At 44.6% G+C, this 18584-nt stretch overlaps 1 protein-coding gene across 1 annotated transcript in view; it reads right to left on the bottom strand.

The window, feature by feature from the left end:
- Window positions 1-18584, bottom strand: part of FAM178B (family with sequence similarity 178 member B) — an 84410-nt gene that overhangs the window by 49581 nt on the left and 16245 nt on the right. Inside the window, exons 7-8 of the mRNA XM_069493857.1 lie at window positions 16799-16904; window positions 13302-13386 (exon numbers count right to left, since the gene is read on the bottom strand). Of these exons, the coding sequence (XP_069349958.1) occupies window positions 13302-13386; window positions 16799-16904 (191 nt within the window). The remainder of the gene's footprint in view (window positions 1-13301; window positions 13387-16798; window positions 16905-18584) is intronic.

Below are 18584 nucleotides of genomic sequence, written 5' to 3'. Positions count from 1 at the left end.
AGGAAAGACAATGTTAATCAAAGAATGTACCATCAACTATGACTAAAGCCACAAAGAGTGGAAGAGAGACCGAGCATAGAGGGACGGGGGTCTGGACCTGGGGGCGGGGCAGGCCTCCCTGCTCAGCTAATGCCAGAGAAGCCAAGTAACTGAGTGGAATAGATGGAGGTAAGGAGGCAAAGTCAGGGGCCTGCTGGAGGAGAGAGGAGAGCATCCCAGGTGGAGAGACTGGCACATGCAAAGGCCCTGTGGCAGGAGGGAAGATGGAAGAAAAGGAGGGCAGTGAGGCTGGAGTGCAGAGAGTCAGAGCAAGGACGAGACCAGATGAGCTGGGTGGGGTTGGCTACCCACGCCGGAGGTGGCATGTATCATGCAAACAGTGTGAAGCTCGGGTGAGCATTCCTCATGCTTTCCAGCTCCCTGATTATTTGCAATAAGGGAAAATAATAGTATCTACTTGTTGGGTAGTTGTGGCAATTAAATGAGATAGGCCAAGCCCTGGGCTTGGTGCCTGGCACAAATTAAGCTCTCTAGAAATGTTAGCTATTGTTTTTAGTTAAATTACTTTTATTATCAGATCCAACAATAATATATTTTAAAAACAAGGATCAATTATGAAGTTGAATTACTGTTATTACCTAATTCTAATTGGAGACTTTGAAGGAGCCATGCCAGGCAAATGATGGCTCCGAGGGAGCTGGGCCACGGGGCCTCCTGGGTGGTCCTCCAAGTGTTTTCCTGCCTCTTTGGATCTACACAACATTCTCACAGCACCAGCGTGGGGACTGAGTGCAGCTGGGGTGGCAGATCTGGATCCCAGCCCGCTTTCCCGGGCCTGGGGACAATGGGACCAGCCCTGTGGAATTAAGGAGTGAAGGGCGCCCTGCACATGAACAGTGTTGGGCCCAAGGCCCAGGCACAAAAGTGCCCCACGTATGTGGGCAGCTGCCAGGGCCACCACAGGAGTTGTGAGCCGCTGATGACAGGGTTGTGGAGCTCCGGCAGGCAGCTGTCCACAAGTGGGGCCTCCACTCCGGGAGCTCCAGGAGGTTCTGATTGGCTCACTTCCTGCCCCCCACCAGGAGGCCGTCCTGACCACCAGGAGAGAGGCAGATCAGGTAAGGTGAGGACACCTCCTAATAAGATAGCAAAGAGCAGGATGTGTCAACCAGATGGACAGCCTCAAAGACTTGACTGCTTAAAAACCATCTGAGAAAACAAAAAGAAAAAAAAAAAGCTAACCATCTGAGAATAAGTTGAAATAGAAATGGCCAAAATAGAACTACAGAAATTAAGAGGTGTAGATGGTACTTAGAACATCTGTGTTACTCAGTCCCTTCGGTTTATCCCATGATCTCTGCTTCATAAAGAAATAGATTTCTGTTTTGATAATAGCTATCACGTTTTGAGCGGCCACTATGCACCAGGTGTTTCATATACATTATTACCTCTAACCCTTAAAACAATCCTGACAGCTCAGTGGTGGCAGCTCAGGTGAGAACTTGTCAGTCCAAGCTCCACCTGTGCCCTCACAGTGCTCCACGCCACTGGAGGGTTTTTCCCAAGGGATTTACTGTAGGACATTCTGCCTCCACTCCAGCCACCCCACCCTACACTGCCCCCAATCATGCATCCTCATGTTCCCATGCATGTCCCAGAACTTACGATGAGGAGTCAGCCTAGAGCCCCAATCAAAGATTGCTTTGGCTGATCCCTAAACTGTTTTTTTGATGGTGCATACACATCATTTAAAAATGTTTAATTTATGCCTCCAACAAATATATATTTATAAACTATATAAATATAACATGATACTAATATGCTATATACACATTATAAGTCATGCTGAAAAAAGAACTTAAAAAAAGGTACTATGATCTAAGTTTTCACCTTAAGAAACTGGAGAAAAAAGGGCAAAGTAAGCAGAAGTAAGGAAGCAATACAGATAACAGAAATCAATGAAACCAAAAACAGGAAGACAATAAAGAAAGTCAATGAAATCAAAAGCTGGTTCTTTCAGAAGATCAATAAAGTTGATAAACTTTGAACCTGATTGATCAGAAAGAAGAAAAAAACACAAACGACCAATATCAGAACATAAAAGGGGTCATCATCACTGACCCCACAGACATTAAAAGGACAATAAACAAATACTATGAACAAATCTAAGCCAATAAATTTGTTAGATAAAATGAACACAAACTAGCAAAGTCTACCCAAGAAGAAACAGATAATATAAACAGCCTTATATCTATTAAAGAAATCAGATTTATAGTTAAAAAACCTTTCCACACAGAAGACTAAGAGCCCATATGACTTCACTGGCTAATTTTACCAAACACTTAAGGAAAAAATAATACTTCTACACAAATTCTGCCAGAAAACTGAAGAGGACAGAATACTTCCCAACATAGTCTATGAAGCCAGCATTATTATGAAACCACAATTAGAAAGAGAACACTCTAGACTAAAGCTTTATTAACATAAATGCAAAAAATCCTAACAAAAATTTACCAAATTGAATACATAAAAAATTAATACACAAATTGACCAAGTGGAATTTATTCCAGAATCCAAGAACGAATGAACATTCAAAAATCAATTTAATTTACCGTATTGAGAGACTAAAAAAGGAAAACCATTTGATTATCTCAAAATCCAACATCCAGGCCAGGCACAGTGGCTCACACCTGTAATCCTAGCACTTTGGGAGGCTGAGGAGGGAGGATTGTTTGAGGTCAGGAATTCAAGACTAGCCTGAGCAATGTAGTGAGACCCCATCTCTACAAAAAATAGAAAAATTAGCCAGGCATGGTGGCACATGCTTCGCGTCCTAGCTACTTAGGAGGCTGAGGCAGGAGGATCACTTGAGCCCAGAAGTTTGAGGCTGCAGTGAGCTATGATCATGCCACTGTCCTCATGCCTGGGTAACAAAGTGAGACCTTGTTTAGAAAAAAAAAAAAAAAAAAATCCAACATCCATTTTTCTGATAAAAATTCTCAGCAAAGTAGGAGTTTAATAAGGTTATATTATAGGATAAAAGGTCAATATACAAAAATCAGTTGTATTTTAATATACTAGCAATGAACAATCTAAAAATGAAATTAGGAAAACAATTCCACTTATAATACATCAAAAAGAATAAAATGGCCAGGTGAAGTGGCTCATACTTATAATCCCAGCACTTTGGGAAGCTGAGATGTTAAGATTGCTTGAGGCCAGGAGTCAGAAACCAGACTGGGCAGCATAGCAGACCCTATCTTTATAAAAAATTTAAAAAATTAGCCAGGTGTGGTGGTGCACACCTGTAATCCTACCTCCTTGAGAGGTTGAGGTAGGAGGATCATTTGAACTCAGGAGTTCAAGGCTGTAGTGAGCTGATCGTGCCACTGCACAAAAGCCTGGGCAACAGAGCAAGACCCTGTCGCAAAAAAAAAAAAAAAAAAAAAAAAAGAATAAAATACTTAGGAATACATTTAGCAAAAGAATTATGAGACTTCTACACTGAAATGTTGAAAGAAACTAAAGAAGATCTAAATAAATGAAAAGATATCCCATGTTCGTGGATTAGAAGGTGAATATTGTTAATACTATTAAATTGTTAATTTTATCCCAGATTGATCAATAGATTCAATGCAATACCAGTAAAAACTCTAGCAGGATTTTTTTTTTTTTTGGTAGAAAACAACAAGCTCATTCTAAAATTTACATGAAAATGCAAAGGTTCAAAAGGAGCCAAAACAACTTTGAAAAAGAAGAGCAAAGTTAAAGGATTTAAACTATCCGATTTCAACACTTACAAATAGACACACTTATAATGAAGACAGTGGCATAGGCTTAGACATATAAATCAAGGAAATAGAATGGAGTCCAGAAACAGACCCACATACACATGATCAACTGATTTTTGATAAAAGTGCCAAAGTAATTGAGTGGGGAAAGAATAATCTTTTCAACAAATGGTGCTGGAACAGTGGATAGCCATATGTAAAAAGATTGACCTTACTCAATATCATAAACAAAAATTCACTCAAAATGGATCACAGACTTAAATGTAAGAGCTAAAATTACAAAACTAGGAAAAAACAGGGAGAGACCTCAATGACTCAAGTTTCACAAATATTCCTTAAATATGATACAAAAAGCACAAAGTACAAAATATCAATAAATTGGACTTTATTAAAGTATAATAACTTTTGTTTTTCAAAAGACAATGTCATGCTAATGAAAAGAGAAACCACACACTGGGAGAGAATACTGGCAAAACATGTATCTAATAAAGGATTGTAACTAGATTTTTATATAAAGAATTCTTATAATTCAATAAGAAGACAAACAACCCAGTAAGAACATGGGCAAAACAACACAATAGACACTTTGCCAAGGAAGATAATACAGACGGCAAATAAGCCCAAAAGAAGATCATCAGTCCTTAGGTAAATGTAAAGTAAAATCACAATGAGTTACCACCTATTAAAAAGATGGACCCTAACCAGTGCTGGCAAGGATGTGGAGCACTGGAAGTCTTGTACAGTGCTGGTGGAAAATGATAGAACCATTTTGGAAATCTTTGGCAATTTCTTAAAGATGTAAACATACATTTGCCATATGACCCAGCCATTCTACTCCTAGATATTTACCCGATAGGAATGAAAACAGATGTCCACACAATGACTCGCATAAGAATGTTTACAGCAGCTTTATTTTAAATAGCCTCAAAACTGGAAACAACCAAAATGCCTGTCAATGGGTGACTGGATAAACAAACCATGTTATATCCACACAATGAAATACTACTCAGCAATGAAAAGAAATAAACTACTGATTCATGCAATGACATGGATAAATTTTAAGACAATTATGCTATGTGAAAGAATCCAGACCAACAACAACAAAAAAGAGTACCTACATATGATTCCATTTAAATAAAATTCTAGAAAATACAGACTAATTTGTAGTGAAAGAAAGTAGGTCAGTGGTTTCCTATAGACAAGAGTGGAGGCAGAGATCAATTATGAAGAGGCACAAGGAAACTTTTGGGGGCAATGGATACATTTATTAGCTTGATTGTGGTGAGGTTTTATGGGTATACATATATATATGCTGTATAAGTACAAATGTGTACAAGTCAATATATGTCAATTATACCTCAATAAAGCTGTTTTTAAAAGAAGGATGAGCTAAAATATTAATACAAATGTTAAGGTTTTCTTTCTGTACCCCAGTGGCTATCCCACCTCCTGGACCCCCACTTGACCAGCCTTGTGTAGGCTGTGGCCTCTGCAGATACCCACGGGATAGAACTGGGAAATTTCTAGAAGAACAACTCTCCATGGGAGGTAATTTCAGATTGATATTGACGTGGGAAAAGAAATACAGCATAGATAAATATATAACCAAAAATATATATATAAAATGTGGATTGTGCATTAATTTTGTTCCTGGAAATAATCACAAGAAACTATTACTAATGAGTACTTTGGGGGAGGAAGTAGTCGTGGGAGTGGCTGGTGAGAGAGGCTTTCAGTTTTTATTCTGCACCTTTCTCTAGGATTCGAATTTGCTAAACTTGGTACATAGAGGACTTAAAAAGTTAATAGGGGTTACTTGGGGGGGGGTGAGGCTATTGGCCATCTAATTTTTGTTTTATTCTTTTTACAAGAAGCAATTTTATGAATGCTATCTGGGAGAGAAGGAAGGTGGGAGGAAGAAAGGAAGGAAGGGCGGGAAGAAGGAAAAAAATGCAAGTAAGCAATGGCAAAAAGAAAGTGGCCAGCCAGGCGCAGTGGCTTACTCCTGTAATCCTAGCACTCTGGGAGGCCGAGGTGGGAGGATTGCTTGAGGTCAGGAGTTCAAGACCAGCCTGAGCAAGAGAGAGACCCTGTCTCTACTAAAAAAATAGAAAAAATTAGCCAAGCAACTAAAAATAGAAACAAAAAATTAGCCGGGTATGATGGCAAGCACCTGTAGTCCCAGCTACTCAGGAGGCTGAGGCAAGAGGATTGCTTGAGCCCAGAAGTTTGAGGTTGCTCTGAGTTAGGCTGACGCCATGGCACTCTAGCCTGGGCAGAGCAAGACTCTGTCCAAAAAAAAAGGGACCCACGAAATGGGGGCCTGTATAAGAGAGCCCCAAAGCCCAAGTGTCTATGATACCAGAGCTCCAGGAACAAAGCGAAAAGTGTGGTGACCAAACAACGGAGAATAAAGGGTCCAAAGGCCCTGCTCATGAAAATGAAACTTATTTTGTTCTTAGAGCTGAACATCTCGCCCACTTTCAAAATATCCAAAGAATGTACTGGCCAGGGTCATTCTATTTTATTATATCCCCCTCCTCCTACACAAATATTACAGAAGCTGATACAGAATGGAATGGGTAGGTAAAAATGAACAACATTGTCTTGGAAGCTAATGGGAAAGAACCTACGCGTGCTTTGCTCCTTTTCTAAAGTGTTTTAATCTTGCCAATGGAGCTCCTTTTCTTGAGGCACTGCTTCGAGACTGGTACTGGGTTAATGGCCAGTCCTACACTGGCTCAGTCAAAACATTTTTGTTAAAGAAACACGAGGTCATTTCTCTCAAGTAATTAGTTGCACAAGAATATGTTTCCTTTCAAAACCAAATTCTACCACACACACATAAAAAAACTATTAGAGCTAATAAATGAGTGTAGCAAGGTTGTAGGATATAAGATCAATACACAAAAATCTGTTGTATTTCTACACACTAGCAATGAACAATCCCAAAAGGAAATTAAGAAAACAATTCCATTTATAATACCCCCAAAAAGAATATTTATGAATAAATTTAACAAAAGAGGTATCAGACACATATATTGAAAACTGTAACACATTGTTGAAAGAAATTAAAGAAGATCTAAATAAATGGAAAGATATCCCATGTTCATGGATTGAAAGACTTATTAAGATGGCAATACTACCCAAAGTTATCTATAAATCAAAACAATCACTCTCAAAACCCCCACTGTCATTTTCACAGAAATTGACAGAAAATTCCTATGGAAATACAAGGAACCCAGAATAGCCAAAATAATTTTTAAGATTATAATGTTTGGAAGACTCACACTTCTCTATTTTAAAACTTACTATAAGCTACAATAATCAAGAATTTAGAGTACTGGCATAATGACAGACAATGTAATAAAATTGAGAGACCGGAGTTCGAGACCAGCCTGAGCAAGAGCGAGACCCCACCTCTACTAAAAATAGAAAGAAATTATATGGACAACTAAAATATATATAGAAAAAATTAGCTGGGCATGGTGGCGCATGCCTGTAGTCCCAGCTACTCGGGAGGCTGAGACAGGAGGATCGCTTGAGCTCAGGAGTTTGAGGTTGCTGTGAGCTAGGCTGACGCCACGGCACTCACTCTAGCCTGGGCAACAGAGTGAGACTCTGTCTCAAAAAAAATAAAATAAAATTGAGAGACCAGAAATAAACCCTTACATTTATGGTCAATTGATTTTCAATAAGGGTGCCAAGACAATTCAATGGGGAAAGAACAGTCTTGAACAAACAGTGCTGGGACAACTGATATCCACATATAAAAGAATGAAGTTGGACTCCTATTTCACATCATATATAAAAATAAACTCAAAATGGATCAAAGACCTAAATTTATGAGCTAAAATTATAAAACTCCTAGAAGAAAACATAGATGAAAATTTTCATGACCTTAGATTGGGCAATGGTGTCTTTACGTTTGACACCAAAGGCATAGATCACAAAGGAAAAAAATAAAGTAGATTTCATCAAAAATTAAAAACTTTTATGCATCAAAGGACACTATCAAGAGAGCGAAAAGACAACCGACAGAATGAGAGAAAATATTTGTCCAAATCACATAACTAGTAAGGGTCTAATACCAAGAATATACAAAGAACTCCTGCAACTCAACAAACAAAGACAGACAATCCAATTGAAAAGTGAGGAAAGTATTTGACTAGACATTTTTCCATAGAAGAATATAAAAATGGTCAATAAGAACATGAAAAGATTCCTAGTCATCAGGGAAATGCAAACCACAATGAGATATTACTTCACACCCACTGGGATGACTACTATCAAAAAGATGGACAACAACAAATGTTTGCAAGGTTGTGGAAAAATTGGAATCCTTGTATGTTGCTAATGGAAATGTAAAATGATGTAGCCACTTCAGAAAATAGTTTGGCAGTTCCAAAGGTTAAATACAGAGAGCTACCATGTGACCCAGCAATTCTACTCTTAAGTATATTAATATTGGGTAATTAATATATACCCGAGAGAACTGAAAACATGTCCACATGAATACTTGTATGCAAATGTTCATAACAGTATTATTCATAATAGCCAAAAGGTAGAAACAACCTAAATGTCCATCAATTGATGGACAGATAAGTAAAAATAAATGACTGATATATGCTATAACATGCATGAACCTTGAAAATATTGCTGAGAAAAGCAGCCAGAAAAAAAAGGTCATATTGTGTATGATTTCATTTGTATGAAATGTCCAGAATAGGCAAATCCATAGAGACAGAAAGTAGATTAATGATTGCCAGGGGTTGGGGGAGGGAAGAATGGGGAGTGACTGCTCATGGGCAAGAGATTTCTTTTTGGGGTGATGAAAATGTTCCGCAATTAGTGGTAATGGTTGAACAACTGTAAACCACTAAACAACTGTAAACAACTAAAAACCACTGAATCATACACTTTAAAAGGGTAAACTGTATGGTATGTGACTTATATCTTTAAAAAACCAAAAATTTCATCCTGATCTTGCCAAATATTAATAAAGCTCCACTGTGCTTGCAATGACCTCAAATTTTCAGTGTCATCTCCTACTCTGCCCGCTTTAAGGAAGCCCCCCTCTTTCCACCTCCTCGTCTGTTCCCACTGTTCCCTGCTTCCCTTAAATCTCTGCACACCCAAACCCTATTCCCAAGGCTGCAAATCAGTGGTTTATAGTTGAATGATGTCTGCAGATGGGTTCATAGTGTTTTTTAAAATTGTCATTGTTAACTGAATTAGTTACCAAGAGGCGATTTCAAGTAAATATTCATATTCTGGCTATGGCAGATTCTGTTGGCTGCCTATCCAAGAACCGTCATCCCCTTCTTCTCTGCTAAGGGAACTCTGGTTTTGTTCTGGTGTCAGCTCAAGGAGGTGCGTCCACCCCAGCAGAACTGTCATTCCACTCACCTTTGTTAGAGGCTCGCCTAAGGGTGGCTACTTAAGCAGTCAGAGCTCTGAGCTGCAGGCAACAGAAACAGGCTTTAGCTACTTCAGCAGAAAACAGGTTTATTATATGCTGAAAGACAGTCTACCACATAGCCAAGTAAGCTTAGGCTCCAGGGTCCCTTACTTGCATGAGCCCCTGTGAGTGTTCTAGGGTGGGTAAGGAAGCCAGGTTGCAATCAGCAAGCATTGCTATGAGCACATTTCTGGAAACTATCCCAGAGAGATAGGGCAGAAAGGGACTTCAACCTCCAAATGTCTAGCATTTGGTATGATTTCTTTACTCATGCTAAATAGATGTTCACGTTCATACTGAATTTTTCACGTAATGAATTAAATGTCTTAGATGTTAGAATTACAGATAAGGATTTTAAAGCAGCTATTGTAACTATGCTCAAGATGGTAAAAGAAAATAAGCTCATAATGAACAAACAGGAAATCCAGTAGAGAACTAGAAACTATAAAAAAAAATTAAAGAACCAAATGGAAATTCCAAAACTAAAAATTCAAATATCTAAAAGGAGGCTAGAAAAGTGAGTCTCCTAGGTTCTACCTTAAAGGGGTAGGATTCATGAGGCTGGAAATTCTTCAGGTATAGCCAGGGTGTTCAAAAGGCTATACTGGGAAGATGGAAAACTTGGCAAGTATCCTCTAAAGCCTGTGACCCAATTCTGTCTAATGAAACAAAATGGAAATAATGTCCTGATAAAAAGAGAGGAAAGTATGAGTGGTGATGACCTCTTCTGTCCCATCCTTTCCCTTTCTGCCTTGAATGCTGTTGTCTCATGAGAACATGATGTCTGGAGCTATGGTAGCCATTTTGCAATCTTGAGGGAAAGTAGTGACAAGGGCAGACACAGAATCCAGAGCCCTGATACCATAGATCTGCTGAACATATTATGGAATCACCTACCTCTGGATTTCTTGTCATGTGTGGCAACAAACTGCTCTTAATTGGGTATTTGTTACTAATAATCAAAATATATCCTAACTAAAATGTGGCTTCTCTTGAAAATGGAATGATCTGGCAATACTGGACCTGCACCAAAACTGGTACAGACAGCTCCTTTAGACAGGGCAGGAGCTCTCGTCTCTGAGCTCACCTGGTCCCCATAGGCAACTGAGTTTGCAATCCCTGCCCTACATATCTTTCCTGAGATGGCTCAACTGCCCCCTCTTCTACAAAGCACTTTCTGATTCCTGCCTCCCCACATCCCAGCCCCACAATCTAGAAATAATTACTCTCTCCTTTGCCTCCTTGCTATCTCCTACTGTACTTGCTCATTTCCTCCCCTCCTCCCTGGCTATCAGCCTTTTGAGGACAGGGACCATGCCTTGTTCATCCCTGTATCTCCCTTTGCTATTTAGCGAGGTGCCTGAATACAGGAGGTACTGAATGCATCTTTCCTGATTAAATAAATACTCCTGCAATGAAGAGTGGCAATGTTCTCGAACATCCTACTCTCTAAGCTCACTAAGAGCTTTGCACAAGTGATGTGTGCTGCTTCTCAATCCAGGAATATAATTCCCCATCATACCCCCCATACCAGTGTACCCTGGGCTGCTCAGCCCTCAGCCCCAGTCACTGGAGCACACCCATAACAGTCAACGCTCTGAAGTCCAGGTCCCAGGCCCTGTCCTGGGCCCTTCCACTCTCCCCTTACTCAGGGAGTGGGTTGGAATAAAGACAATTGCATAAGACCCTTCCCACATACTCTGGGAAGAACTGCTGGTCACCACAAAGTCTAGAAAAGACAGAAGTTTACATGTACCCAAATCTGTTTTACATATGAGAAAAGATGGCCACTTGAAAACACACACACACACACACACACACACACACACAATCAGGGATACAGAAAGGAAGGGAGTCAGCCTTCTGCCCCCGAGCTCTGTACCCCCGAGCCCTGCAGTCCTCTCAGACACACTCAGAGCGCCAGGTTGTCAGTGAAGCCCAAGGAGCATGACTTCCTTTTGCATCAATCCTGGATCTAATCTACACTTGGAAATGCTTCCTGAACTGGTGGTTGATTTTAGTTCTAGCTTTTGGCAGATTCTCTCCTGGCACCTGGCTCTTTGCTCTCTACCAGCCTTTTTTTTGGTTTTTCCAATTGTGGTAAAATCCACATAACATAAAATTTACCATCTTTACCATTTCTAAGTGTACAATTCAGTGGCATTAAGTACATTCACATTGTTGTGCAACCGTCACCACCATCCACCTCCAGAACTTTTTCATCTTCCCAAACTGAAACTCTATATTCATTAAACAACTACTCCCCATTTTCCCCTCCTACCAGCCCCTGGCAAGCACCTTTCCACTTTCTGTCTCTATGAATTTGACTACTTTGGGTACCTCATGTAAGTTCAATCATACAGTATTTGTTCTTTTGTGTTTTATTTCATTTAGCATGATGTTTTCAAGGGTACATGTTGTAGCAGTGTCAGAATTTCCCTTTTTTTTTTTACAATATATCATGACATTCAAAGAAATGCCTTCCTTTTAAGGCTAAATAATATTCCGCCATTATGTGTATACCACATTTTGTTTATCCATTTCTCATTGGACACCTGGGTTGACTCCACCTCTTGGCTATTGTAAATAACGCCATTAAGAACCCAGGTATGCAAATATCTGTTCAAGTCCCTGCTTTCAGTGCTCTTGTGGTCCCAGCCTCTGACTTTCCCCTCATCAGTAGAGATCCTCTAGATCAGTTTCTATTCCACTAAGCAGAAGAACAGAATTCCAGGTTGGGCTTTCACATAGTGTCCACAGGAGATGCTCTGGAGTCATGAGAGCCAGAGCTGAGCTGACCAGTAACCTGGGAACTGGTTTCTGGCCCCTGTAATGGAGGGTGAATCAGAAACAATATGGCAAGAAGCAAAGGAGGGTAGGACATCCCCTCTGCCTCTGCGGAGGAGACACATACCACTGCATGGAGGAGAAGAGCAGGACAAGGGAGGCCTCTGTTCCCAAAAGGGCAGGCATGCCACAGAGACGGCCCCCGGGGCTCCAAAGGGCAGCTGGGGCTGCAAGGGCAGAGGTTACAGAAAGGGAGAGGGTGCTGAGACTGGTGCTATTCAGAAGACCTCAGTTAGCGGGGTCTGAGGTGGGTGTGGGGCGAGTCTGGAATGCTCTAATTTGACAGATGGCTCCCAGCTTAGTCAACTCCTAAAGCAGAAGAGGCACAAAAGCAGAAACTCAAAGGTTTAAGGGGAAAATGGTGCATCACAGGTCTATAACCTTGGCCTTCAGAGCCATGTGCTTCTGTGCTTTGGCTGGAGAGAGAGCAGACTACAGTTGGGGCAAAGGCGGGGTCTGGGCACCTGTGAATCCCTCTCACCGTCTGCTGTAAGCAACTTTTAACTGGTTACATGATATTTTTTGGTGCCAAAGTGTCTAGGTTCAGGTATTGAATGATGACAGCCTGGGAAGAGTGCAGCCACTGAGGGGAAAATTAATTGCTTCTGTGGAACTCTGTACATCTTACAGTATCATAAACACGAATTAAATACACCTCCTAAATGCCATGACCAAGGAACGGACTTGAGGCTCTTATTCCAGCCCAGACCAAACTCAGGGGTACCAATGATGCCCTATCAGCCAAAGAGGGCTGTCAGTGGGGGGATAGCTTTAGGGACCTCCCCCTTCATGACCCCAACCCAAGGAGCTGCCCTGATTTGATGCAGATGTTCCTGGAACCCTCCCAACAAACTGGGTCTCTTGGGAAGAACCTGGAGGCAAGAAGTCCCTCAGATCCAGACACTGCCTCAGTCTGAGCCCAGTTCCTGGACTGCTCTGGGATCCTGAGAGTCTGTGAGGTCAGCCTGGACTTGGCTGTGTGACCTGGATCAAGATGCCAAGGAGCCTGTCACCTCAGCTTTTTACTAAGACTGGAATCAGAGCCAAAGATGACCTGATGTCTCCAATCCTGGTGATGCAATGTCCCCACCAGCACCTCCCCTGCATGCTGGGCTCCAGGGGGACTGAGGGTCATGTATCCTACAGGCTTGAGAGTTTGGGCACTCAGGACTCTAATCTCCACCCCACACCTCGGTACTGACCAGACTGACAGAAGAGCCCATTCACACTGAGATCCCACAGGAGACCAAAGGCTCCCAAAGAAGTTTCTGGAGGCCATGTCAGCAGCTAGGAGGAAAAAAACAAAGGTTAGCTGGGGTCATTCCCATGGAGTAATAGTAGCCAAATTCTACTACTCCATATTGAACAAATTCCATTTAATCCTCACAAGTCCACGTAGTAGGATGATACTGTTATTAATGCCATTTTACATATGAAGAAACCAAGCTCAGAGAGGTCAAGCAATTCACCCAAGATCACATAGTAAGCAGCAAAGCCAGGATGCAAGTTCAGGTCTGTGTCACTTGAAACCTACTCTGGTCACCTTCCTGTGTGGGAATCTTGGTTCTCATGGTCACAGCCATGCCCTCCAGGGCAGGGGCCAGTGTGGAGGAGAGAAGGAGCTTGCAGGCACTGACCACAGTCAGCGGGACAAAGACAGGGGCAGCTCCTCTCTGTGACCTTTGAATCATTTCCAGGTCAAAACTTTAACCTGTCATTTGAGACCACTGGCTTGGAAGGTCCTTGGTACTGAGCAGAGGTCCTCAAACAATGGCTGAGAGGGGAGTCACACACCTGACTCAGACTCACCAGAGTCTTTATCTGAATGCTCTTTCAGTCTGAGGGGTGTAAGCTGTTGATTTGGAACATGGAGGTGAGCAATGGGACAGGACCTGCTCACGAGTGCCATCTGGTCTGCAGACACTCAGAGGTGGGGCTTCTCTGGGGCTGGCAGTGCTGCCCATTACACTGTTTCTCCCAAGAATGCTGAGACAAGCCTGCTGTGGTGGCACTGTGGGCACATCCCCTTTCAGGATGAGGCTCTTTGTTTCCCCAGGGACTGGGCACTGTTGCTGGGGGACCCTGAGCCCAAGCCTTCTCTGGGCACTGACCTTAGAGGAATCACTTGGCCCAAGGTCGTGTCCCTCAACAAGTGCAACCCGCATCTGACCAGTGGCTGGTGCTGGGTCCAAGGGCCTAGACTCCTTGCCTCAATCAGGACAACTCTAAAGGGTCATGGGGTTACAGAGCCCCAAGAGGACTGCTCTCCCTCCCTCATATGTGTGGTTGAGAGTGCTCCCCAGTAAACCTGCATGGAAACCACCAGCTCAGAGCCTACAACTGTGCCTTTCTCCTCCTTTAGTACTTTCTGGTAATTTTTTCGTAGTTGAACCCTTGAATATCTCCTAACAAGAATATAAATTCATTGAGGATACAGCCTACCTGCTTTTGTCCACCTACCCCAACAAGGCTCACCTGCAGGTATGTGCGAGGGCCCCAGGACAAGCCACAGAGATCTTCAGCACTGAGGCTGTAACCTGTTTAGCCAATGCCCAAGTGCCCACTGCATACCCCACTGCAGCCCCCGGGAGAGGGGAGGAGGGTGGGCAGCAGGACCAAGTCCCTGAGAGAACTCAGGATGTCCTTTCAAAGAAAGTTGAACAAACAGAGTTGGAGAGGTGTGCCCTCCTCACCCACCCCTGGCTCTCAGAATGGGCCCCAGATACACATGTGGCCGCTGGCAGCCCTGGGACGCCGCTTGCTTAGCTGTCTTTGATTAGACTGGGGGACCACTTAACCCCTCTTAGCCTAACCAGATTCTCCTTCCTGGGGAATTAGATATGGGAACAGGATCTGGCCTTACTTGGCCATGGAGCCTGGGGAGGGAAGAGAAGCAGAGGCCTGTCTTAGGATCCCAGCCCTTGCTCACCCCCGGTTCCAGCTCTTCCTAAGACCCAGCATATCCTTGCCCTGGGATCCCCTGCACTTTTTAAAGAATCCCCCTGGAGGCTTCAGGGAGCCCCCATGGATTTCTGCCTCCTGCAACCAGAGTCCTGCATGAGGTTCTGCAGCACACCAAGTACACTGCCCAGAAGGCTCCCCAAGCCAAGTGCATGCCTTTCATGGACCTGCTTTCAGCTGTGTGGGTGCATTTGTTTCTCCTTCCTGCGGAGTGTAAACCCCTACAGTAACATCATTCCTTGCAGACGATGGCCAGGTCCTGAGCAGAGCTGTGGGGGACCGTAAGGACAAGGCAGTTCACAGGATTCACCCATCTAACCTCCATATGCACCGTGGGCCCCAGCATCCTGAGGCACAGAGCTGATGCCAAGCAACTACCCCAAGGTGACACAGTGGCAAGAGGCAGAGCCAGAACTCACGCCTAGTTTGTCTGACCCCAGGGCTGGCTTCCTGACCCCCCTCCTCTATGCCTCCTAGCGTGACCGGGGTTGGGGAAGAGCTGGGGAAGGCGGGCCCGTGCCTCCCAGGGCTGGGGTCGCAGAACCTTGTGGAGACCGATGCACCAACAGGGAAGGGATGCCACGCTGTGTCAGGGTCACACAAGGACCCTCTGTGGGCACTGTCTCAGACGGGCTCTTTGTGCCTCCCAATGCCCGATTGTACATTTTGTCTATACTGTGCAAGGAGCAGAGAGGCTGCGCTGACTAGGGTAGAGAAGAATGGCCCCACTGTTCCTGCTACTCACCACCGTTCCTTCTGGGCCTTGGGGTGGGGGGCAATAGCTACACACAAGGACCCCAGGAGTCCATGTGTCCTCTTCCTCTGGGGCAGGGATGAGCGATGTGAAAGACCCCAGAGGAAGAAGAGAGAGCTGGAGGGCTCCTTCTGGACTGTGGCCAGCCTGCTGAGCTGAGGAGTTCCTGGAATAATCCACCCTGCATGGTGCTCTGATTTACAGCTGGGGTCCAGGCTCCAACTGGCAGGAATGGGACCAGCTGGAACTTGTGACCTGCCTGTCCCCAGACAGAGACGGTCCTGGGCGGTGGCCAAGGCCAGGCTGGTATCCTCATGCCGTGCATTCAGATCACAGCAGTTGGGTCCTGGGCTGTCCTGCTGGGTTCTCATGGTCTTCCTCTGTGCAAAGGTTTCAAACCCCAGGCAGAACGCATGTCCCCCAAGGCAAAATATTCTAGCAGCAGCCGTGAGGGAAGAAATGAGGCGGTGTGGACAAAGCTACTCTAGGCTTTTCCCGCTAACCTACAACTGCACAGAGGAAAGCAAATGCTCAAACACCTGAGTACCCTCAGCTCCAGATTCATGAGGGCCCCACACTTCAAGGGGTGCTGCAAGGCTGCGGTGGGCCCTGAGATGAGCTTTGACACAACAGAAGCACTTGTTGAGTGGCATGGACTGAATCACTGAGAGGCCAGACCTTTAGTCCACTTGGAACACCAGGCCCCTCAGGAAAGGCATAGGCAGCACCCTGAGACGCACACTCTAAGGTGGGAGGCAGAGGCCCCCAGGCAGTCGCCAGCTCTGTGGGACCACAGGAGAGTCCCTGCACCTCCCTGACCTTGGCATCCTTAGCATCACAGTGAGGATTAATGCCCAATCAACCTTCCTCCCTCCTCTCCTCCTGCGCCCAGCCCAGCAGCACCCAAGGCAAGAAGAGGTTAAGTGCCCAGGGCTACCAGGCCGCAACGCTCCCGCCACCTAGTGGCAGGTCTGTGGTTCTCACCTGGAACAGCCACTGGAGCAGGGGCACCGGGCAGTCAAGCACGTGCAGGTAGAGCGTGCTCAGGAGGCCGCTGCGCAGAAGGGAGAGCTGCTGGGCCAGCGGGGAGCTGTGGGCAGAGAAGCCAGGTTAGGAGAGGCCCCAGGCGGCGGCCCCACAGCACGCCTGCCTCAGTAACACTGCAGGAGACCGTCACTGCTCAGCTTCACTGGGACTCTGGGAAGCACTTCCCCGATGCCATGGACAAACATGCTTTTGGAGCCCTGGATGTGCGGAGGTTGGAAGGAAAAGCAACCCACGCCATCATCAGAATCATCTGCTTTTTTCGAGGGCTTTCCATGAACATATCTCACAGTGTTTAAAACATAGGGCTGAGGAGCACATTTTGTCCTTTCCATTTGACAGGAGGGGAGACCAAATTATTTGCCAGGGGTGTGAACAGGATTTGGCGAGGTGAGGAGGGAGCCAAGGAATCAGAGGTCTTAGCCTTGGGTTCCAGGCTGCGAAGGGTGGGCAGGATTACCCCCAGCCACAGCCAGAGGCTGGGGATCTGGTTTCACGGGACGTTTCTGCTGCCTTGTGCTTTTCTGACACAAAGTGGACACCTGAGAAGATGGGAAAACAACAGAAAGAAGCCCAGGACAGGGAAACTCTGGGAAGTAAATCTCAATCCAAAGAGGATTCTTCAGAAAGCATGTGAGCAGCAGCTGTCCCAGAGTCAGGGGAAAGGCACTCAGACTGGCCCCGCGGCTATGGTCATAGCCTGCGTGTCCACCCACGCCATCCCACTGGGCCTCTCCCTTCTAACAGGAGCTCTGAAAATCAGACCACTGGCATACAGAGGAGCCCTGCCCTGAGTATGTCATTGCTTTGCAGATCACCTTGACCTATAAGATCCCAGGTCTCTGTAAAATGAGGAATTCAAATATTTCTTGTGGTTGTAGGGCCTCTGGTGGAAGGTGCTTCAGAGGCCATTTTAATGAAGGGTCAGCTGGACTTTGTCACCCTTCCTGAACTCCTGGTCACCCCCGAGAGACTGGGTTTGGGGTAGGATTGTCCTACTCCCTGTGCATTTTGTGACTATTCCTTTGAGCGTGCACTCTCTCTCTTTCTCTTTCTCGACGATGATGTCTCAATGACAATTAATATGGGCTCCAGGAAATAAAAAAGTAATTCCATGTTTGTTCTTCTTCTTAATGGCCCAAATCCATGGAAAGAACATTTCAGATAATATTTAATGTCATGACCCTAGATAAAAAGTTCCTCAGTCAGCCCAACCTCCTCTTCCTCCTTTTCCTTTTTTCAAAAGGACATTATACTTTAATCTGCTAGGAACAGAATGCTACAAAACAAAGATTCTCCTCTGAGCCAAGCTGCTGTCTCCCTGAGTATGCCCAGGCAATTTACAAATTGTATGTTTTTTTCTAAGTCATTTAAGTTCAGAGGAGAAAGCAGCTTTGTTCCCATGGTTGTGAAGTTTACCACTCTGAAATAGACCTTTATTTGTACATACAAACACGTGTGCACCCCAGGGCTGCTGGCACACTCTGCTGTACTCCACGTGCCCGGTCACACAGAGACTTTCATGGGCTGACCCCCAGGATGCATGGTTCAAGTACATGCACAACACCCTGAATGCGGACAATACCCAGGCAGACCCTGCAAATTGACAGGACCCCACCAGAAGCCATGTGGTGAGAAGGCTGGCGCTGCAGGGACTCTGAGGAGAGAGACTCTGGCTCTGGCATTCCACTGGGGGGGCACCCTGCCAGTTTCCCAGCAGGAGAAT

Source organism: Eulemur rufifrons, chromosome 19, assembly GCF_041146395.1.
Source record: "Eulemur rufifrons isolate Redbay chromosome 19, OSU_ERuf_1, whole genome shotgun sequence".
NCBI lineage: Eukaryota > Metazoa > Chordata > Mammalia > Primates > Lemuridae > Eulemur > Eulemur rufifrons.
Note: the sequence above shows the minus strand (reverse complement) of the source record. Positions and strands in the feature narration are given on the sequence as shown.